This window comes from Stegodyphus dumicola, chromosome 8 (assembly GCF_044657685.1).
Source record: "Stegodyphus dumicola isolate Sdum_Otavi_A_Nest chromosome 8, ASM4465768v1".
In the NCBI taxonomy this organism is placed as follows: domain Eukaryota; kingdom Metazoa; phylum Arthropoda; class Arachnida; order Araneae; family Eresidae; genus Stegodyphus; species Stegodyphus dumicola.
This window is the reverse complement of record NC_140775.1, coordinates 33,159,415-33,184,518: the sequence shown is the minus strand read 5'-3', so window position 1 is coordinate 33,184,518 and position 25,104 is coordinate 33,159,415. Positions and strand designations below refer to the sequence as shown.

The window sequence follows — 25,104 nt, the reverse complement described above, 5'->3', positions numbered from 1 at the left end:
GTTGCTTAAAAGCGGCAAGAAATTATCTAAATATACATTATGTTGCCAGTTTGGGGCAACAAAATATCTACTAAGGCTCAGAGTATCCTGGATAGTCCGGCTGACTAAATGCCTCACTTCTTTCTTGCCTATCTCATCCCTCTTACAGGAACACTCAACTCCAGTTTTTTTCACCAACATGGCCAATAAGAGGTTTTATTTTGTGCGTATTACCACTGTCCGCTCTTCAATTCCTGAGTTTTTTCAATGAAAAATTCATTAAATTCGTGCAATCTGAAATAAGTAATAAAAGTTCGAAATTCAAAATTCTGGCTTCGAGGTGCACGTGTTCCGGTGGAAGACTGCGCGTGTTTAAATTTTGGTGACTCTAGGCTCCGCCTATTTTCCACAATGCGAGGAGCATACATGCATACATACACAGAGATCCTTCATTGTTTAATAACAAAATTAAGAAGGGATTAGAGAATATCATTATACCGAGTTTGAAAATAATGAAATTCAAACCAAGCTTGACAGGTTAATTTAACTTTTCCGCAAATTTTTTGAAGTATTCGTATGTTTATGTAAGAAGTTTGAATACCAAAAAAATGTTTACGTTACGTTAGAATGTTGAACCAACAGATATGAAACTGCCTTTCTGTCTAAAAAGAATATTATAAAAATACAGTTTCCTCTTTATAATCACGTCACAATAATAAATTCCTGAAGACAATTTTTCAATAATGTAAGCATTTGTCTTACAGTACCACTGTTTTCTTTCGTACAATTAATTGCACTTCACCTTTAACAATAAAACATTCATAGTGCATTTTTAGAAAAGGTGATGGGCAGGTAACACTCACACACACAAAAGGCTGAAAAGAAAGTCCTTTAAAAAAAAATTATTGCTCATAATGAAACGTATTAAAATTTTAAAGAATGTTATTATTATTAGTGTGAATTATGAAATGAAGACTTCTATTTCAAATATGCGTTTCCGACTCTTTTAAGATCGCTGTGCAGTTGTTCTTATGCTCATATTCCAACTTTCAGATACATGTCTGACAAATGTTATACCCAATAAGAAATTATTTTTGTTAAAATTACTATCCTTTGATTTTTCAACCAGTAATATGTTTGTTATTTTATATTTCTTGTGACTTTTTTTTTTTTTTTTTTTCCAGCAGTATAATAACGAAATTTCGCATCCTTTAAGAATCATTGATCTAACGCAACAACGAGAAAGTAATTTCTGATTTCTTGAATTTCGGACAAGCCGAAACTTTAATGCTTGAAGACTCACTATGCTGTTTCTAAGCACAGGTCAACCAGTGACCTAGCAATAAGGCATCTGAACACTGGTAGTTCAACCTGGGTTCAAATCCAGCCAAAAATTTTGGCTGCACGGGAGTTTTTATGGTTTCCAGCAGGTGTAACTTTAATACAAGCTAGTGTCCTTTGAAAACTCCTCCACAAACTCGTACCTTCCCTCAGGCAAATAACTTCACGTTCTTCACCATAATCTAAGGAACTGAATATGTCCCAGTTGTGTGTTGGGAAGACAGATCATAGTAACAACAGTGACCGTGTTATTTGCATGTATTTTAACGCAATATCAGGGGAGTATGTGAAATCGCAGTACATCTGTAGAGCACGTTTACCCATGTTTAATAAGATTTCGATAATGAATTTAAGAAAAGCAAGTGTTTTGGAATAAAACAGCTAATTATTTCAAATGAAAAATATCGTCTGCTACTTTTAGATTTCTTCTTCTTTCGAACAGTCAGTTGCATGTAAACAAGATGTGGATTGAAGGTATGCTTTTATGCTTTCCGAAGAGAAATATCCTTTTCCCTTAATTCAGAAATGTTGTGAAATGCATGGTATTAAAATTTCTAAGCAAAAAATAACCAATATTTGTTAATCGGAAAGGGAAAAACCGTCAATCATTACATCTTCACAATAGGGCACAAAACCAATACTAAAAAAAGGTACACTGCGCCAAAAAAAAAAAGGGGGACCCTTTGTATTGGGCCGATTGACGAAATTCAACTTACGTCATCTCTCGAAAGTGTGACTTAGGATATGTATTAAATTTATATATAGCATTGTTCTAATATAGGTATTTTGAAACAAAATCAGATTTTTTTTAATAACATACCAATTTTTTTCCATATTTCAATTCTACGACGCAAATCATGCCAAACTACCAAGTTTTTTAAAAATCGCACGAGTAGTTTTTAAAAAATTAGCTTTCAAAATTTTTGCTCTTCGGTGTTAATTGAGTTTGGTATATATTTATTAAGCTGTCTTTTTTTATTAAATTTATTTTATTCTTCCTTTCACATTTCGAAATTTAGGTTCATTTAAAATAAAATTCACCCTTTTTTATGATTTATTTTTTAAATTTGTATTTTTAAATAATTTTTATAAGTTTTTCAAAAAAAAATTAATTATAATCAAATAAAATGTTTACCATCATCTTAAAGTAGACGTATTTTCAAGCATACCTGCTAAAAATTACAGTTTTTTATTCATAAGTTCCGAAGATATACAATTTATATATTGACGCGTTTTTAAATTTAGCATATTTGCTGAAAGCGATAAAACATCAAATGTGGCTTAGACACTTTGCTAAAATTATTTGAAAGTAATAACAATGTGACTTCTTTCCACTCATGCACAATGTAAAAAGGTAGGAATGAGGTGTCTGGTTTTCCGCTCCGGCATAATGGAAGGGAAAGGAAAACTGGTTGCCATATTGCCACACTACGCCAAAGGAGTTCGCCAAGTGGAGTTCGCCATTCTTGGAACAACCTGAAAAAATTGCCCCAAGATAAATTTTTTAATTTCTTCGTAAATTTCGCACCAAATTTTACAGAATTTAGTATCTAGGCATAATTTGAGTCGTAGAATTTAAATATGGAAAAAAATTAGTATGTTATTTCAGAAAAAATCCGATTTTGTGTCAAAATACCTATGTTAGAACAATAGTAGTAGGTAGGAACATTGCAGCAACCTTGCTAAAAAGTTACCAGGAGCTGTAGCTCCACGAAATGTTGTAACATAGTACTACATAAACAATAAGAAATTTGCCTGGTAAAACTGGAAAAACTGTATAAGCGCGATAAAACTGTCAAATTTTAGTGCTGGAAGACTTGCTATTGCACGAAAAAAAATTAATTAATCTGACCGTTGTGTAATGGGAAAAGTTAACTCACATGAAAAATAGTTGGACGGAAAAAATTAGAACAATGCTATATATAAATCTCATATATATCCCAAGTCTCACTTTCGGGACATGAAAAACGCAATTTGAATTTCGTCAATCGGCCCAGTAGAAAGGGAGATATAAAACTGTCTCTTTTTTTCCCCTTTTTCTTTTTTTTTTTTTTTTTTCGCACTGTACATACTGTTTCTAAGTTTATAAAGTTAAGTCGCTGGTGACAAGAGAAAATCCACAAACGCAAAAATTAAGTACAAAATTTTATTTATATCTGTAGCAACAATAAATGAAATAATAAACCAAAATTACTACTTAAAAGAGCTACAAAATGAAACCAGCTTTTGCCGAGACATGTGGCTTAGCACAGAATAATTTTTGCAGTAGAGCCCTGTATGAAAACAATTTAACAGGAGATCAATGGAAATACGTTGTGACCCTTGATGAAACATGGGTTTAGCTGAAAGACTGCGATACAAAAAGACATATTTTTTATCGAAAACGATGAGAAAAACTTAATTCTGTTAATGCAATGAAAGTTTCTGGAAGGAGTTTGATAGTCGTAGTTTTCTTTTACAATGGGAAATTAAAAATAAGAAGAATGGGGGGAACGAATCTTAAATTTAACTCAATGTGCTATCAAGAAAAAATTTTACGCCTGATATTTACAAAAAAAATTCCATTTCTTTATACCAATGATTTTCAAAGAGTAAAACTTCACCAAGACAAAGCAAAATGCCACATTTGGAAAAGTACCACTGCATTCCTTGAAAAAAAAAAAAAAAAAAAGACTAACACTTGTATAGCATAAATACCTTTACAACTATTCCTGCAAAGCCTCTTGTCGGTTGACCTACGGACTATTGTATCTAAGAACTTGAAAAGAATTCTTTCTAAACGCAAACCCACCACGCACGAGTGATCCAGGAAAATAGTGGAAGAAGAATGGAAATCAATACCTCTGGCAATTTTACGAGAAGCATTTCTATCATGAAAATCAAGATGCAGAGATAATTCAGGAAAAAAGAGGCTGTGAGACCAAATTGAACACTTCAAAAATTGCTCTTTGAATTTTAAGCATTAATTAAACGGCCTCGAAATCTTTCTAAAAATGTGTAAATACTTTCTGTAAATGCGTGATACCCGGAAATATGTAACTGGAAAGCAAGTTTTTGCCATTAATAGCAACAAGGAAGGCCTCACCTGTTCACATTGCAGATGGTGAGAGCTGGAAAGTCGATAACAGTAGGCTTCTCGACATCAATCTTCACTACAGTCGGATAGCGATAATAATATTCAAGTAACGTCGTGGTCTGATAAAACCAACCTAACACCCCACACGTGAAAAGCGTAATCCAGAGAATCCTTTTCCCGTTGGTCGGAGCTAAAGCGATGTGGCTGATACCATTGACAGAAGACACAGCAAAAACCTGCCGAGAATACTGCCAAATGTTGTTGATACCCGATCGAATTCTTTTTTGACGGCTTGATGTCTTTTTCTTTGTTCCCATCTTGCTGTAACACAGAATAACCCTTTTTTGTGCGTTTTAGCAATTTCTGGATGGAACATCAAGAAAAAGATTGCTTTTGGAAATGGCACACAACTGTTTACTTCGAGAGGAATGGACAATGCAAAGAAAAACTGGCGCAGGGTATTTTGAAATCTAAATGAATAAACGTTTTGCTGTCTTTATTCAAAACCGATCAACGTTTTCTTTTTAAATCTCCAAGGAGACATCAAGACTCCAATGGTTTGCAGAACTCCTGAAGGTTTGAGAACTCATGTGCCAAAAGTCATATTCTACATGCAAAGGACTTATTTCCATAAACATAAAAGTGATACTAAAAACAAAATGTGCGTGATTACTTAAGAAATTCTAATATAATTCTACCAATAAAATACCAGGTATCAACATTACCAAATCTTTTATTTTATTTACATAACACATCCACTGAAAATATCAGCAGTTTAAGCGAATGTAAAAGACTGCTGTGGTACAATTCAATTAAATCAATGCACAAATATAAACTGAAACAGATATACCATAAAATTTCTAAAACATTCTTTTACCATATTCGATGGAAAACTTGCCACAGTAAGTAAAATTTATTCTGTGTTTTATCGGATAACATAAAATCTAGAAGCGGGAGAAAGTTATTGCGTGCTAAACCTGTGGCTTCTCAACACTAGATTTCATAATCAATATCTTGCGGGTTTTATATGAAAATAAAAGTTTTCTGCTTTACCGATTTATAACCCTGTTGTTTATTCTATGTTAAAAGGACAGAATAAGTATTTGAATATTAGTGAACTGTTTTTAATGTCTCTAGTACAGTGTTTCTTAACCTTTCTAGTGAGTAGCACCCCATTGAATCTGAAAATATATCTCCGCACCCCATTGAAAAATGTGTTTTAATTTTTTTAATCTAGAAAAATAAATTTTTTGCGAAATTTATTGTTTATTGAAAAACATTGTATGTTTTATATAAATGCAAAACAATATTATTTTTATTAATGACTAGTCTGTTGTTGTTTATTCATTATTATATTGGCGAAGCGAGGTTCCTTTTTTGAAAGACATACGCGTAAGTCTCACTTGCATTTAAGCGATTTCTCGCTTTAGTTTTCATATGCAAAAGCGATGAAAATCCTATTTCGCACAAGTAGGTGGTAGCAAAGGGTAAGAGTATGCAGTGCTCCGTTCGCCAACTCTGGATAACGTTGTAACTGTGAACACTAGAATTTTTGCAATTCTAATTGTTCGATTTCCATTTGAACATGTCCACTTGCTCGCATTTCAATAAGTTGATCTTTTTTCACAACACTATCATTCATCAAATTTAAGTCAAATAGAAATGGATCCAGTATCCATCTCTGAGTTTTGGTAATATTTCCGGTAGAAAAATATCCATTGAAAGATTTGCTCAATCATGTCAAATGTATTACAATGTGGGGTATAATTGTATTCTTTTCATTTTTTGCAATACAGAATCAAGCAAGAGAAAGTTTGCAAAATTAACCTTTTCTACTCGACGTATCCAAATTTCTAATTTTGTGATAAATGAAGATAATTTTTCACTAGATATTATTATATTTATACCAAATCCTTGCATTGATAGATTCAATTCATTTAAATGGCTAAATATGTCTGCTAAGTAGGCCAGCCTCAGCATTGCATCATTAATTTCAAAATCTTTTACTAAATAACAGTTTTGACTAGTCAGTCAGTGAATAATTTCCTCACGCAATTCAAAAACTGTGTTAAGCATGCGACCCTTAGATAACCATCGTATTTCGGTGTGATATAGGAGCACGGTATGATCAGCACCGATTTCTTCGCAAAATGCATGAAAAATACGATGATTAAGCGCTCGCCCTCGGATGTATTTTACTACATTTACTGCTGTAGTTAGATGTTGTTTTAAACTTTCTGGCAATGCTTTCAATGCAAGTGCATGACGATGCAACATGCAATGCGTTATTATAACTTCCTGTAATTCTCCTTTCATGTGTGAAAAAAATTCTGAATTTTTGCCTAACATTGCATCAGTGCATATTGAGCCAATCACATTCATTAGTAATTGATATTTAGTAAAAAAATCTTTGATGCGATTGAAAACATCCATTCCTCTCGTATTCACGTCCAGTGGCTCACAAAATAGAAATTCTTCTATCACCTCTTTTTCCTTCACATACCTGACAAATACCAAAAGTTGGCTACAATTATCAACATTAGTTGACTCATCCAGTTGCATGCTTATTTCTAGTGGACTGATTTTTATGTCTTCAATTACTTGCATTGCAATATCTTCACTGAGATCTTGTATTCGCGATCGTATAATATCATTCAATCATGGAATCTGTTGGATTTTTTTATGTTCTTCCGAATCTGAAACTGTTTTAGCAATAATTAAAGCAGAAGGCTTAATCAACTCTTCAGCGATCGTGTGAGGTTTCTTTTTTTTCCACATAAATATGCCATTTGATATGACGCTTCTAATAAAGGTTTTTGAATTGCTGGTCCGCACAATTTTAGGTTAGTTCCACTGGTATCAAACCGAGCCTTCTTTTGACTTCAAAGCTGTTCATGCTATGCGCTTTTTCGCCACCATGCAGATTGTTGAAATGCTCTAATAACTTTGATGGTTTGAGATTGCTGTTTGAAAATATTTTGGAACACAAGATGCATTGCGGTCGTTGCGTGCCATCTTTTTCGGTTGTGCAGGTAAATCCATAACCGGCATACTTATCGTTCCATTGTCGTTTTTCTGACATAGTGGGGTTCACTATAATCGATTTAATTATTTAGAAATAATGTAATATAATATATATAATGTTCTTACGTTTGTAATATCACTGAATCCTATTCGGCTTGAACGGGCAATTAAGAATGTATTAGTCTCAATAGGTTTCTGGACAAGTCAGAATACACAATACACATGTCGCAGACACAATGGTTGACTCAACCTAACACAGGCGCATTAGATGCAGATACAAATCTGTGAATCCGTAGATTCCATTGGAGTAACACATATTGAACTCAGCGCATGCGCAAAGTGAGATAACGCACTCCGCTTGTATTCCCACAAAAGTTTTTTTTTTTTTTCTTTTCTCCATCACCTACAAGGAAGTTAGAATAGTTAGACCAAGGAGGTTCACCTAGCTGTCTGTTTGCTTTCGTTTGTAGCGTTTCATGCCTTTTCGTAGCGTAGTGTATACGCCCATCGGCACCGGCTCTTTCCTGTGTCTTTTGCCGATAAGTGAGCTAGGTGCTACCAATTTTTATGAGCTTCAATATTGGGGACACTATTGCAGATTTCAAATATTTTATTATAAGAAATTTAATAAATGATATTTAATAATTTTTATGGCTAGGTAGGGGCTTCTCCCGCACCCCCCAAAATACATTCCTGCACACCCAGGGGTGCGGGCACCCCCGGTTAAGAACCACTGCTCTAGTACTTCCAATTTTCTGGCAACTATTTCACACGAAAGTTATTTGGCATGTGTATAAAACTGAAGACATAATTATGGGAATTCTACCTCAAAATTCACTCTTCGCAATATATTTTCTTCATAATTTTTTTCAAATTCTAAAACTTTTTTAAGCCTACAACGGCATATATAAATATAATATATATATATATATATATGATATATATCTACGACAGACTTTTAGAAATAATATTTTTTCTGAAATACTTAATATTCTCGATTTACAAAAATGAAAAGAATTTCTACATTTTTCGCTATACAATATTAAACATTCAAAATTTCTTTACCTGCAAACACAAAGAATTCCAGAGGGAAGTGCATATTCAACTCATCTTTGTAACTTATTCCTAGTTTATAAAGAATTCAAATTCCTGAAAAGCCTTTCTGATAATGATTGCAAATTTGAACACACTTATAGATTATATTGATGACATGATTGCTTTCAACACTTATAATCTCATAGAAAATAGCAACATCTATCCAAGCTGTCTAAAACTTAATAAGACGAATAAAAACCAAACAGAAATAGTTTATCTTGATCTAAGTATTCATAATCTTAAAGAAATTAAACTTTTTGATCAAAACAAAAGAATTTAATTTTTTACTATTAAATTTATAAATTGGAACTTCAACCTATCTAAATAGTTATTGCAAATACTATAATTAACCAAATTAGCAGAATAAAAAAAGTTTTCACTGAAATAGAAACACACACAAAAAAAAAAGAACTTCTAATTCTCACCAAAATTTTAAAAGAAAATGAAATCCCTATAAAATTCATTAATAGTCATTTAAAAAATCTGTAGTAGTCTTCACCCTATAATACTTTTTAAAAGTATGAATTTTTTATCTGAAAGCTCCAAAAGAGAAGGATAAAGAAAGATATTTTAAAAGGTTTACAGGTTTTTATTTCTTATTATTTTTATTTTAATTACTATTCTTTTCAGAAGTCAAATAACAATACAAACACTATTCTTTTATTAAAACAAGGGCCACCCATATTCAGATACGTCCATCACATACGTCCATGACATTCAAATACGTCATGATACGTCCATGACATGAAGACCTTACTTTTCTAACAATAGGTCCTTTTCTTCGTTTTCGAGGTTTCTCCTGTATTTTCTGTAATTTTTAAATAAAGAAATTTTAAGACCTAAAATTCAACTTTTAGGATTTTTCTACTCATTTCTATAAAACAATTTATAAAAACTTTTTCACCATTTCTTGAGCACATTTATTGAGTCTACTAAATTTTATAGTATAATTAATTCTAAAATTTAATTAAAGTCTTACACTAAATGACATTCTTTATTCCCTTTTTGTTTTAGAAAAGGTCAGAATATATTTAAATTTCATTTTAATTAGTAAAGTAATCATTATCTGTTTCAAATTTCTGTTTGAAGTTAAAATTTTAATAGAAGTTTTAAAAGTTTTTCTTTTGGTTTCAAAATTCTATCTTTTGCTCCAATTTTTAGCCTCTTGAGAGATTACTTTTTGGCCACTGTATTTTAGTTTCGCCAATGAAGCCAAACTGGCAAACCTAAACGTTATTACTGTAACAATCTTTTGCATAGTTTCGATCGTGTTCTAATTGAAAGTGCTCGAAGTTTTTCATTACTTCTTGTGAATTTTTATTTTTTTCACTAAAGTTTATAAGTTCACTTATGTTTTCAATTCTTTGGATTATGTTTTATTTGTTTAAAGGTAAAATTTTGATTTGAATTTTTCAAAGTATTTTATTATTTCACTTGCGTTTTCAATTCTTTGAATAGAGTTCTCTTTATTTAAAGGTAAAAAAAAATTAATTAGAATTTACTTTGTTTTTCCTTGCTTTTGGAGGGGCGGGAATTTTTGGCTGAACTATTAAAAGACACTGAAATTGTTCATCGGCTAATTTTGGATACAGAAATGCAATAAAAAGGTTTATTTTAAACTATCCTTTGACCTGGAGTTAATATACTTAGAAGTTAAAGAGGAGTCTGTAGTTAGAATCACTGTGTTTTTATTTCTGCATTTAACATCTAACTTCAAAAATTTCCTTGCAAAAGAAGCATAATAAGATAAACGATATATAATGGGGCGAATTTTGTACATAGATAGATAATTTTAGTGAAATTATACATGAAATTGTTATATTTCTTTTTTATAATGTAACATGAAAATCTTAAGAAGCGAAACTTACCGGACATATAAACATACCGGGCAAATCTATTTAACACTGACTAAATGGCTGTCTCGCTAATTTGGCGAGATATCGCCAAGCTAACAACGGTTTGGCGACTAATTTTGATTGCCAAATTTGGCGAGAAATCGTCAGAAGTCGTCAAACTTGGACACCATTTGGAGACATTTTGGTCCAGTCCCTGTATCACCATAATAGGTATTGCAATTGAATAACAGTAATTGACTTTAGATGCTCTGTAACCGTACTCGGCTTGACTTCCAGTAATTTCGAGACGCAGAAAGTACTAAAAATATCCTGGCGACCAGGTAAAAACTATTTAAGACCAGAGAGAGAGCATCCGCTCGGAGTAGTTGTTTTTGTTAGCTGTTGGTTCAGCGTGAGTTGAGTGCTGAGATAGCTTTACTCTTTAGATGCGCTTCGCATCGCATTGTGTTTAACGTTCTTCGTAGTTTGAAGTGTGTTTACTAATTGTACTATGTGATACTGTGAACGCCTGTACGAGTATTTCTTGGAATGTTCCAATACTCCGTGTTTCTTTTGATAAAATAAATTTTATTAACCTTCCATCGGACCTATGTGCATTCAATCTATTACGAAACCGTATGCACGCAACTATAATAATGTTTGTCAGAATATAAAAGAATACATAAGAATCAGGCCTATACGGACATGTCAGATTTTCAGTATAAATATATATTGTTACAGTTATCGAAACAGACTTATGACCAGAGCTGTACAAAGCTGGAATGGAAATGATTATTGGTACTTATTAGTTCGGTTATTCAAATAGTGAGATTTATGAAAAGCTCCAATAACCACATGCTAAAAGTAAATGTAGTTGTGAAACTGAAACCCAACAGAGTTTTAAGATGCCATGTACAGGTCACTGAAGCCAAAACATTAGCAGGGAATTGTTACCTTCTTTGGCCCGTGTTAAAATCAAATTTTGTCAATTGTTGTCGTACGGGAGTCACACTTCTTATAATTTTATTTTTTCATAACAAGTATAAAACTTTCTCAAATATATGTACAGGAGACGGGAGACCACATTAAAAGTCAGATTTCGTTATTTTGCCAACATAATTATTTTTTAATTTGACACTGCCAAAACAGAAATATTTTTGTTATTTAAAACACTTCTGTAATTGAAATTATATACGACTACGATGAACGATTGCGAAAATAAGGTCCGGTTAAAGGTTTTTAAGACAGGGAAGGGGAGAGAGTTTTTATACATATATATATATATATATTGTTACTTTTTTTTTTCTGACACCAGTCGTTGCATTATTTTCTTCCTTCACGTTCGTGCGGGGTTTGTAGATTTGGAGTGAATAATGACAATACTTCTTGATGAAGTATCGAAACACACTTTATTTAGCCAATATTAATCAGGACAGCTCGAATAACACTTTTTACTGTCGAAGATTTACTATAAATACGCTGGGACCATCAGCGACACAGCCTTCACACTGTCATACAGCACCCGACTCGGCTCCGTCGTTCTCGGAACTCCACGACTCTGGAGACTCTCCACGCTCCACGCTACAACCCGCGATGCACTCGACGACACACAGAGCAAAGCTCCCGACTCTTCGGTTCAGTCGTTCCCGGAGCTTATCACACTCTCTCGACGATGCACGAACCGCGATACACTAAGAGACTCTTTGATGCACTCGACGACTCACTCATCACTCGCTGCCCGGCTGTCAACTCGATCGACTCCGCACGACTCGAGACTGTCTCGCACTCTCGACGAGGCACTCTCTAACTGACTGCGGACTAGCAGGGTTTATATAGCTTTCGGCTTGTGTTCGAGAACATTCTGGGCTAAACCGGTAAGAATTCGTTCCAGAATGTTCTCTATCCGTCCATGGCATATCGCCAGTTTTGTTGCTAAATATCGCCAAATGAACGATTTTTCGCCAAATGTGGCAACCCTGCCTTGCTTGCTATTTTATGGCAACCTTAAAACTGCTTTGCGGGGAAGCTACCTTACCACGCTTGAACATTTCGTAACAATATATATAACTTCTATGCGAGGAATATACGTAAGTATGTACAGATGTCACGGAAAAATACCTTTTAAATCCGTTTTAAATTTATTTTGCAGTCTGTTTTGGAAAAAAAAAGAGTCCTTTATTCTGCCCGTGCGCACAGAAGTCACGCAAAAAAATCGTCCAAATGGATTCGAGAAGAGTCAAAATGGATATTTCCTTTAAAATATTCCCTAAATCTTTCGCGATTATTCGTTAATAAATTCGAATTTCCTTTACTTTGTACTAGGAAGTAAAAATTAGTCTCACGTGATTAGCAAAAATTAGTCTCACGTTAGCCCCCGTGAAAATGTGTACTCGAGTAGCTAGTATAGTATACCATCATACAACTGCTTGACTGGAGCTACGATACTAGCTCCAATGAAACACCTTCCTACGGGTGTCTGATCATTAATGGTAACAAAGTATCTCTTTTCTAAATGTTCCGCAATTCTTTTTATATGTGCATATATTGTATGTGAACACATATATTTTAATTAATATTATATAATTATATTTAAGTAGTGTATAATATAATAATTAATGAATTGCGCTAAAATATTTAATTTATCAATATTTATTACTTATTTGCAAATAAATACCAATGCAAACAATAAGTAACAGTATTTTAATTCTTTTGTAATAAAATTTGCATATAATTGGATAATCATACAGAAGCAACTGTAATAATACGACAATAGTAACAATCGCACAGTGACATGTTCTACATGCCGACTGTCATGGATCACTACATGTTTTATGTCTTCCATGATTGCTGAATGCATAGGGAAACACTGTTAGGGGTTATGTGTCCAATTATTGGTTAAATGCTTTCACGAAGTTCTTCCATAATGTGTGGGACGGGGGTGAAGCATTTTCTTTTCTTGCTGATGTTCAAGAACACTACTCTAAAGATTCGCTTTGTATCTGCCTCATGCACTGCAATCGCTTAATTCTATTTCACTTGTTTTGTTAGTTGGATGTTTCCTTAGTATTGCATCACGGGCGAATCATTGAAAAGGAGTAGATTTAGATAACTTTTATTCGATTCATTTTGCGAATTTATTATCAATTTCAAACGTTTTAAATTGATTACATCTCACGAACTACAACAAAACGCTTCAGACAATTGATTTCTTCCATTCACGATTCAGTATGAATCATTATGACGTCAAAATTGTAGAATTTCCTTTAATCTCTTGGGTGTTAACGCCCTTCAGACTGCACTCTGGAAAGAAGGGCAGAGGCACTCGCAAAACCAGACTATGCAACAAATTCTGCGTAGAGATTTGACATTCAAGAGTTACGAAAGTTTTATTGATCAGGCAGCATTTAAACTTTCTCATTGTGGAGACTCAAAGAAGGAAAAAATCCGTTGTTAAATAGAAGCTCCCCATACAACTGACTAAAACAACTATAAAAAAATGACGTCAAAAGTAATGTAAATTTCCATTATTCGAATTCGAAAAAGAGAAAACTACGTTCACCTCGAAATGTCTGTTAAATAAATATGAATATGGCCTTGAAAATGACCAACCTGTAAAACTGATTACTCTCTTCCGCAAGTGAAAATTGTTTATGTATTTAAGTAAACGATAATGACGCATTAGATACGAACGAGATTGAGGGCGGGGAGGAATGGCAATTCATTGCTGTTGCGTTTGTAAAATGAAATTCGCAGCGTTTGAGATACAGGCAAAGTTAAAAAGAAAAAAAAAAATCTGAAATGTTTCAGATTTTAAATTACGTCCAAAGGGGCGTTTTTTAACATTTTGTGTGTTACCTTTCTTTATTAAATATCATGTTCCTCGCACTTAAACCATAAGATCCAGTGCAACAGCAATATCGCAAAATAGTTTTAAAACGAGCATATCTTTAGAATTTCCGATACAGAGACTCACGCGCTGGAGATAAAAATGTTTTTTCTGCACAACGTTGCCATTGCTCGCTTTGAAATCCTTGAGTTTGTTAATCAAAAATTCGTCAAACTTTTAAAAAATAGGAAATCGATCATAAAACAAATTTCAAATTTCAAATTTGGTCTTCCACATGCTCATATTCGTTGGAGGATTACGTTATTCAAAATTCGATGACTCTATGTACCGTTGTTTTATCACAATACGAGAAATATACATACATTTATGCAGATTTTTCATTATTTAATTTCTTCAAATATAATGCAGGACTCTAACATTTTGCGGCAACAGTTTGAAAAGTGAACCGACATTTATGAGTCCGACGCAAAATGCCAAAACGAAACTAATAGTCCTTCGGGATTCAAATCCCTTTGGACTAAAAAGAGAGAGAGAGGTTATGAATCAATACAATACCCGAAAAAAAAATAATTTAAGGTACATTCCTCCGAATTTTTTACTCTTTTTATAATATTAAGCTGTGATTACATGAAATAAGCTCACAAGAGAAAACAGTCATTTCTTTTCTTCTTCACCCCTAAATTTGGAGCATAGATTTGATTATGAGTATGGATCGTAAATTTCCTAGTTTCTTCAATTATCAGTAATTTGTTAAATTTGCCAACTAAAACAGATTTACGAGTATTTTACTGGTAAGTTTGCTTTACATCAAACTAACTATTAATGTAATTTTCCTATTTCTGCTCACTACTTAGATATTTTTATGATGCGAAGGTACATAGTTTAGAACCATAGGCACTGCGAAATACTTAATCATTGGCAATGGCCTACACATTTACCGAAAATATAAGAGCGAGTAACATAAAAATACAAGTTTTATTCGAAACTCATGAGGAGCTGCAAAAAATGTGATAGATGTCTCTTTTTTTATTAATTATTTTATTAGTTTAGGTTGCGAGTGGACTCAAATACTTTTTAAAACTGGATACAAGCAAAACATACTTGCGAAAAAAATTCTTTTTATTCAAACTTCTAATTTTTTTTAGTTAATATAAAGTTACCATTGATTAAATCACAATATGAAAGGCTACAAAATTAAATAAACAGTTGAACAGAAATTATATTCTTTTGCACATTAAATATTTCATAAATTTGCTAGGTCATTTTTAACTATTTACCTCGTAAACTTATGCAGTAAAAATCTAATTGATATTTTAAATGTATTACCACATTACAAGCCGTCATCCAGCGGTACTAGCTTTAACTGTTACCGTTCCCAGCGAAATGCGTGAAAGTAAATCTTATTCTGTACATTAATGGAAAATGATACAGCGTCTAACAGATTTCAAATTAATTCGAGATCTGTGAAAAAACTATTTATATATGCGTCCGTAAGTTAAACGTTTTTAATTTGTGGTTAATGCGTATTGTTTGGATCAGGGGCGTCGTTTAAGGGCATCCGATGCATGCGGCCTATGCCTATAAATCTGAAATTAGAAAAAAAAGGAATTATTATTTTATCTGTAAATGCATTATTATTATGCAAAGGAAAGCCTTCTGCTCTGAAGTTTACATTGTACTGTATATTCAAGTTTCAAATTGTTTAATTTTATTAAAAAAAAGCTGGCTTACTTTAAAGAAATTTGAAGGATTTAATTTAATTGCTATTTAGATATTTATTATCGTCTGAAAAATAAAATTTACTTAAAAATAATTAAACTTAATGGGTATGAACAGTAATAAGATAAGACAAAATAAAAAAAAGACATACCCAAATTGCATGAGACAAAAAAACTAGCTAATTAATGTTTTATAGTGTTAATGAAAAATCTCAGTTTAAGTTATGAACTTGACAATTTCATTGTGTTATTAATACCTGTCTTAAAAAACATTTCGCTTTGATCAAGACTCGAATTCAGTCTATGTCAGGTTTTGGCACATCTGAATTTTCTAAGTGAAAGCGTAATTCTAATCAGAGTGTACTGAAGCTTTAAATAAGAAAGACTGTATTGTACAACTGAATTGCAAAACATTTTAAAGCCACATTTTGTTCAGCAGTTAGTAAAATTGATACTGATACTAGATATAGAATGAAACTCAGTTTTTTTGGAAAGAACAAAATGAGTAGAAAACATTCGGCAACAGAGAATGAAAATTCTCTTAGTAAAAATCAAGAAGGGGAGTTTTATGGGTAAGCCCCGTTGTGGAAGTAAAAAAAAAAAAAAAAGTCTGAAAGCTTTCAGATTTTACACGCCCAAAGGGGCTTTTTTTAACGTTTTGTGGGTTACCTTTATTTATTATATATCAAGTTCTTCGCACTTAAACCATAAAATTCAGTTCAACAGCTGTATCGCGAAATAATTTTAAAATGAGCATGTCTGAGCATGTCTAAAATGAGCTTGAATTTGCGGTATACAGTCTCGCTGGAGATTAAAAAAAAAAAAAAAAAAAAAGTTTTATTTTCCGCGCAGTGTTGCCATTGCTCGTTTTGGAATCACTGAGGCTGTTAATCAAAAATTCGTTAAAGTTTTACAGAATTTGAAATAGATAATAAGACAAATTCGAAATTCAAAATTCGGGCTTCCAAGTGCCCATGTTATTCAAAATTTAATGGCTCTAGGTACTCTCATTTTATCACAATGCGAGAAACATATATACATTTATGCAGATTCTTCATTATTTAATTTCTTTAAATATAACACAAGGCTGTAATATTTGGTGGCAACAGTTTGAAAAGTGAACCGACATTTGAAGCTTTCAACGCAAAATGCCAAAACGAAATTAATAGCCCTTCTGGGCTAACGTCCTTTGGGCTAAATAAAAGGAACTACTGATTCGGCCTCACAAAGACCTATCGAAGGTAGGCCAAGAGTTACCACTTATGTAGAAGACGGTATTTGCGACTTAGTGCACGTTACAAAAGGATTGCCAATCCATCTCAGCCCTTAGATAGGAACTTATTTCTACTGTAGGAAGAACAGCGTCAGCCACGACAGTACGAAGAGGTCCGTATATTAGGCGACAAGCATTGTGAGTTCCGCTTAGCACCCCCCCCCATCGGAGGGAGCGTTTGAATTGGGCACGTAATTATGCAAACTGAACTGGAAATCAGTGGAGGTCTGCCCTCTTCCCTGATAAGTCCCGCTTTACTCTGCAGAGAGAATCTCGACGCGTTTACGTAAGGAGAGAAACAAATATTCGATATCTTTCATCTAACATACGGGAGAGACATCTGTGCAAAAGGTAGTGTTCTCGTATGGAAAGGAATATCCTTAGGCGGCCGGCACAGAGCTATGTGTGCTGTCACATGAAACTCTTAATGCTCAGAGATGTAGAGACGACATGTGCTATACTGCAATTTGTGATACCTTAGTTTTGCAAATAGATAATGACCTCCTTCACACTGCTCTCTTGCGAACCAATTTCTTGAAGAAGAAACAGCAGGCCAAATGGACTGACCAGCATGCTTTTTCGACCTTAATCTCATTGATCATGTGTGAGACGCTGTCAGGAGGCGTGTTGCTGGGCTACAGCCCCCTCCTCCAACCCTAGAGATGCTTAGAACTGCTTTACGTGATCGATAGGTATTGCTGCCCTTGCAACTCATTGACAGCATCATAAACAACCTGAGATATCGCTGACAGGCTTGTATTGCTGTTCGCGATGATCATACTCGCTACTGAGAATTTTTCTTTTTTAAGTTTAATTTGTATGCCCCAGTTTAAAAGATTTTATGTTCCAGTTGATATCACAAGATGTAAATACGGTGTATAACGTTTTCTTGTACTTCTTAAGTTACACGGGTATAACAAATATTATCATCAAGTTCCGGTCAATTTGCTTAAATACTTTTTGAGGTATGATCAGTTTTCCGTTTGCTGCTTATCCTTTGGAAACCAGTGCATTTTATCCTGGTAAAAATACTCCAATCCTTTGTGAAAACTTTATTTATGTATGTATTTATTAGGGCGGATTCCGCTAGCGATACAATAGATTTGGCCTTTATACAGAATGTACGTTTCTCCGTCGTTGATATAGTAACATATATCGTAGAATAAGTGTAAGTGTTGCTGGAAATTTTTTAGCTAAAATAACATGAAAAGAGCCAGAAAGTAATAGGTAAGTCATAGCTCAGGTCATTTTTGATGACTTCATAGACACGCGAGCTTACTTGATCTCCGACGCCATCGTAAATTCAGTCTCCGTTAGTTAAGTAAGATTACAGATTCGAAATTAATTCGATTCTTTGTCGTTTTAATGTTAGTCTTGACAAAATTTTTAAAACCATACTGCTAATTTGACGTTGTTTAAATATGTATTTCTTCATTTAATTAATCTAGGTATCTTTATTTTTTATTCCTTGTTTTTTGCTTTGCTTTATTTGTTAATGCTTTTCAGTTAATTTTTATAATAGAATAAAGCCACAGATTTTCTATAAAAGCCAGTTAGATTGTTAACCGTTTTTTCGCAATGCTCAGATCTGTAACAATTTCTCTCCCATGCGCAGCTCGCTAACCGGTTTTTTTTTTTTTTTTTTTTTACTTGCCAATGCAGTAATGCGCCAAATTAACATTTTCGCCAAGGGGCTGCTTTTTTTTTTTTTTTTTTTTTTTTTTTTTTTTTTTTTTAACTTCCTTGTAATAAATAAACGAAATATTGTAATAGCGAAATATTTTGGGTACCTTATTTCAACATTTTGACTATGTTTTTGCGTTACGTCGGCATGTACGGACAGGATAAAAGACTTTTTCTTCTAAAACGGGTTGTAAAATGGATTTCTTCGTGAATTTGTACGTACGTATGTATGTATCTGGTATTCCTCAAAAACGATATAGAACGTTGAAACTTTGTATATGGGACTGCACTAAAATCAGTTGGTCACCTCCCCTTTTTAATGCAATCAATTTCGAAAGGCAAAAATATGTGTGTATATATATATATATTTCTTTATGCACATACTTTTGGTATGGTATGCATACATACTTTATATGTATGTGTGTATACATCATATACATTTGGTTGATATGTGTGTGTACATATATATACATATATACCAACCCCCCTCACCCGGCTTAAAAGCCCAAATACAACCTTTACTTTCACAATCCTAGCTATTTTTCAAACGTGGGTGTTTATGAGCCATTCATTTCGAAAGGCAGTGTTGAATATTTTTGCGTTTCTCAGAATTCACACGTTTGTTTACAGACAATTATTATTTAACATTTTAAAATCTTAGTCACGGATCACAAAAATATTTAAGAAAACAATTAATCAAATGTGTGAAAACCAGAGATTAATTCTGAAAAATAAGTGCATTCATGCGCTGCAATTTTAAGATGACCAGATGCTAATTTTTATTTAAGCCTAAACCAATTATTATTTGTTATAAATTCATTTTAGTATGTACAGTTTTTGACATTTATAAATTTCAGGACACATTAAATAAATAATTTGATGTGTACACCACATGACATATTTGTACGGAATATTAAATTATACGCATTTTTTCCTGCATTTCATTTAAACTTATTGGATTGAATTAAATAATGCTTCGCCGACAGCGCATAAACCACAATAGAATAAATGCATTCTTTAAAATTCACTTTAGTATTTGTTTACCATAGCGACACTCTGGCGCTAGATTCACTTAACAGTATTAATAATTATATAACAGTTAACTTATATAATAATTATATAACGGAAACTAAGTTAACTGTAATCCAATATTTATATAACAGTTAACTTATATATTTCGTTAATATTATAACTCATAATGCACAAAATTTATATCATTTAAAGAATAGAATTATCTAATCGTTGCCACATGTTCTATTCAAATACTATAATAAAGCTAGAATGATGTATAAAAGAAATTAAGCAAAGAAAACAAAAAAGAAAAAGTTTTTCACAGACGATTGAGTATTTCTCATTTAATTAATTCAGTTCTCACTTCGCGAGAAGGCAAAAATACATAAAAACTCAAACTATCTTTATTAAAAATTACGAAGTAAATCTTAAACACTTATTTCCTCGAAAAAATTCCAGAAAGAATTAAGCATGATTTAATTGGCAATAATAAATGAATGCGTTATCTTTGTTGTTGCGAAGCTAAGTTTCTCTAGAATGGCAACAAATCCACTAGTCTGCTGTTTCAAATGTAAACATCAATGGCCGCCATAAAAAAAAAAGACTTAGCGGCACTTAGACAACTTTAAAATTGTTGATAATTCTAAAAATATTGCATACAGATTTACTAAAGGCATAAAAACCTTAACCGGAAGATAAAAACAACATAATACAATCATTTTTAAAGCAAAAAATGTACAATTTACAAACATATAAGAGTAAAGAAACTGAGATCACTGAGCCGGGTAACAGAGTGGATATATATATAAATATATTTATATACATTTGGTGCGGCCGATTGCAACCAAAATACGAGGTGCACATCTACATGTTATAGCAGTCCTACATACAAAATTTCTACGTTCTGAGGCTACTCGTTTTTCAGTTATGCGAGATAACGTACGTATGTACGTACATACGTTCGTACAGACGCCACGAAAAATTCTATTCAGAATTGATTTTAAAGCAGTTTTATAGTTTTTTTGAAGGAAAAGAGTATTTTATTCTGTCCTTACGTACAGATATCACGCAAAAACATCGTAAAATTGCATTCGATAACGGCCAAAATGGATATTTTTGTTGAAATATGCTGGCTGAAACTTTTCGCGATTACAATACTTCCTTTTTACTTCGTACAAGGAAGTTATAATGTTGCGCGCCTCCAACTTGCACGCAACCAAGAGGTGACTGTGAAAACTTGTATAAAAGATAGAGCCTTGTGAAGGGTTTAAGTCCCTTTTTATTCAACGTAATAAAATTACAATTGCGTGCTCTTGACGCTCACAGACTGTGCCAACTTGGCAGTCAAAATAAAAATAATAACCTGAAAAGAAAGTAAAGACAAGATTCTAACTACGAGGCTCTCTAAAATAACTAGCTCACCGCGTTTTACAATACCGCTGCTAATTCAGCAGACTTGAAGCTCACTGGAACGATTACCACTACTTCCCGCCAAGCACATAGGCCGAAACGCGGGGTCCTTCAAATTCTCGCTAACTACCTCCGCGCTCGTGCAGTAAGAATATCACACACCGAACTTGTTTCCTCTCTATTTAAATCATACTACTTCCGCTGATAATTTGAATCCTTGCGCGTTCTACTCAAATTTACATATTCTGGCATTGGCAGTTCCAGGGGAAAGTAAGGCTTGACAGGAAAGATAGTTTAAACTTAAAATAAATGTTAGTTAAAATAAATATAAACCCTACAAAGTAAAACGGAAAAAATCTGTAAACTTTCAGTTTTTTTATATTACGCGCAAATGGGCTTTTTTTAACGTTTTGTGTGTTACCTTTATTTATTAAATATCATGTTCTTCACGCTTAAACCATAAAATTTAATTCAACAAAAATATCGCAAAATAATTTTAAAATGAGCATATCTTTAAAATTTTCGATACACTGTAAGTTTAGTATATTATATAAAGAATGAAACTTTCAACAAGATTCTGGGACGTAGCTTTGAAAATTTGCTTTCTTGAATAAGGTTGTTGGCACCTTTTTCAAGTTAGTCATCATTTATCAGGACTTAAGAGATGACACTTTTATGAAGTTCAGTTTACATTTCGAAGAATGTAACCTTCATCAAGAGGCCAAGACGTCCATGATCAGATTTTTATTTTAGTGAATAATCTCCGGCGTGCATAAAGGTCCATGCACGCTTATGAAGTTCAGTTTATAATTTGGATAAAGCAATTTATATCAAATTTCAGTGCCTTTATGATGGTTTCTATCTCTGCGAGATTTCTGTCATAAAGGTGCTGTCACATTTATAACTAGTGGACTCCTATGGGCCCAGTGGTTATAAGAACTGGAGAGTTAGGTTATTGTCTGATGCAATGGCATAAAGGTATCCGCCTCTTTGTGATGATTATTACCATTACTAAGTTGAGTTTATCATTTGAAGAAAGCAACTTTCGTCGAGATGCTAGTACTGTCATGTAAGAACATGTTTATAAGGAGACTTGGCGAAAGCTCCTTACGAAAGTATTGGCAAATTCAATTTGTAACATAAAGAAAGGACCGTTGTTTGAGGTGCTGACGCCTTTCATGTCAGCAACTTGATGATAGCTTCTCTCTTGACCAACAATCGCCGACTTTAGTTAAAGTTAACGGCCTTTCCATTTGGCATGGCCTTTCCATTAGAGGCATCTTTAGTGACAAGATGGATCTATAGCCATCGACACTTCGGGAAATTTTCCTTATTCGCGATAGCTCCATTCGTCCTTGGTTCTAGGCACAAGCTTCTTTCCGAGACCGAATTTCAATTCCCGTTTTCCAGCTTTCATAAAGGAAAAAAATAAGAAAATTTGCAGGATTCTTTTGGACAACCCTAAAATTTGAGCCTGTAGGCCTAGATGTTAATAAAGTCCAGTTCATAAAGCCACAAATTTTGCCTCCTCTATCTGCTTTATGGCAAACAGCTATTAAAGTGTATTTCGTTGTCAAAATTCCCCACTAGAATTTCATTAAGATGATTTTTATGCATGTTGACCCTTGAAGCCAAACACTCAACTGAAATCTATAATATACTATACTGTAAATCGGTGGTCTCCTCGTGAGGTGCCCGGAACAAGTTTATGCGGTTCGTGAATGCTTTTTAACTACGTATATGTTGCAAGTACTTTGCTTATAGTTTTAGAGACATAAAAATAGGGACTGGAGCTTATGTGCGCGACTGCTACTGAAGGAAAAAAGCGTTAAAATGAATAGGTTGATCGGGTATGTTTGTATATCAGGTCACGTGACTAGAGTTATGTGGGAAAATTTTCCACGTTAATACAGTTAGTAAATTAATTTACCAGCCGACAGCTGGTGGCATTTCAGTTTTCCTGAAATTTCCGTTTTCTGGTTAAGGTTAAAATTAAGATATTTATTTGTTAACTCGGCATACTGGAATTGCTTGAAAAAAATATGAGTCTAAAATTTAATATTTAGCTGCCACTGCGTTTGAATATCAGAATAGAATCAATAGAAATTTCTTGCATTTCTTTCACCAAACCTTAGACTTCAGATAGAAAATTAATTAAAATTTGAATTTTTTCCCCTTGGGATATTATTATTGCTTATGTATGTTTTGATTAGTATTCAGTAAGCGAAATTTAGAAATTTATTTTATTTATTTATTATGTTTTTTAAGAAGTTCTTAAATTTTGTTCAAAAAGTACTTTGTCCAATCAGTTACTTTCACATCGAGCATTCAGCCCCCATGCAATTTGAGACTGAGAGCGCTAGTCTAAATAAAAGAACTTGAATACCACAATATACATAAATTTTTATAGCAAAATATATTTCTATAAACTGGAAATGAAATTATTTACTTTATCTGCTCAAATATTGTCATCCGGCACAATATATCGTATCAGAAAAAAACTAGCACTAATCAGATGATAACTATAGTAACACTCGAAGTCCATTTGTGGAACTCATTCACCTTGCAAAACTGGCACAGGAAAGCGTAACATCTACAGCTTCCTCCTGTTCAAACACATCCTCTATCTATACTGCAGAGCAATATTCCAGTGAAAAACAAATATTTCGCTTTTAACAAAGCTTTTACCTTCGGAGGATTTGCAAACATTAACGTTTTTTAAAGACACGTTGAGCTTTCCTCATACCTTCTAAATACGCTGACGAAACACAGCTGAAAAACTCAATAGCTAATACCTTTTCGTAAGAAGAGAACAATGAGATGTTTTATTTCAGATTCTGTTGTGTCTGTTATATTTTTTGTTCGTACCACCCTTTTTCGAATCATAGGATGCATCAGTTTAGACAAAGCATCAAAGCTGCAGATAAATGGCTTTTCCATTAGCGGTTTTTTTTTTTTTTTTTTTAATCTAAAGGCGGGTACTCGCTTATTCAGCAATGGCCACTCCTAAGGCCAGAAATTTTGGTCATTTTAATGTGAGGCACCTAATAGGCGGCCACCGTTTTCTGTTATGAAGGGATGAACAGATACAACCATACCTTCTCCGAGAGTCGAACCCGGATCCTTCAGTATCGTAGTAGGTTCCCCTAATCACTATACCATCTGGGCTGCCCATTAGCCATTAAGGTATTTGTTTAGCTGTATGCCGATAAAATGCCAAAAACCTACCTAAAATGTTTACTGGTAAAATTTTTTTTTTTCGGCTATTCGGTAAATACCATACATTAGTATGATCTGTATATGCCTTGTCTTTTTCTTTGCTGGCGACGGTTACATACATTTTTAAAAAAAGGATGAATTTAAACTGCAAAGTATATTTTTACATTTTTGGAACGATTTCAGAAACATTTAATTAATGTTTAAAATGTAAAGCGTACTTTTTTAAATATTCGATCTGGCTGGTTTCTTTCTGGACTCTGTGTCTACATCATGATTTCCATCATAGAAGAGCTTTCAGTAAAATTTCCAGAAATATTGATTTCCATTCCTCTTCCACTGCTTTCCAGAATTCTTTAATCCTGGAAGATTTTGCGCTTAGAAAGAGCTCTTTTCAAGTGACCAAAGGCACAATAATCCATAGGTAAAACGTCAGGGGACTTTGCAGGAATACGAAATGAGAATATTTATGTATGCATTACCTGTATCACTCTTCCTTTTTCTCAGAAAATGCAGTGGTAGTTTCCGAAGTATGACTTGTTGCTTTATCTTGATGAAATGTCACTCTTTGAAAGTCACTGATATAAAAGAAACGG

The 25,104-nt window shown here is 33.3% G+C and overlaps 1 protein-coding gene across 1 annotated transcript in view; it reads right to left on the bottom strand.

Annotated features, from left to right (window-relative positions):
• The window catches only part of LOC118191322 (epithelial sodium channel subunit beta-like), a 138,620-nt gene extending 114,754 nt beyond the window's left edge, over positions 1-23,866 (bottom strand). The window contains exon 1 of the mRNA XM_085821720.1: positions 23,742-23,866. Within this exon, the coding sequence (XP_085677846.1) occupies positions 23,742-23,764 (23 nt within the window). The 5' untranslated portion in view covers positions 23,765-23,866. The remainder of the gene's footprint in view (positions 1-23,741) is intronic.
• Positions 23,867-25,104: the final 1,238 nt, after the last annotated feature.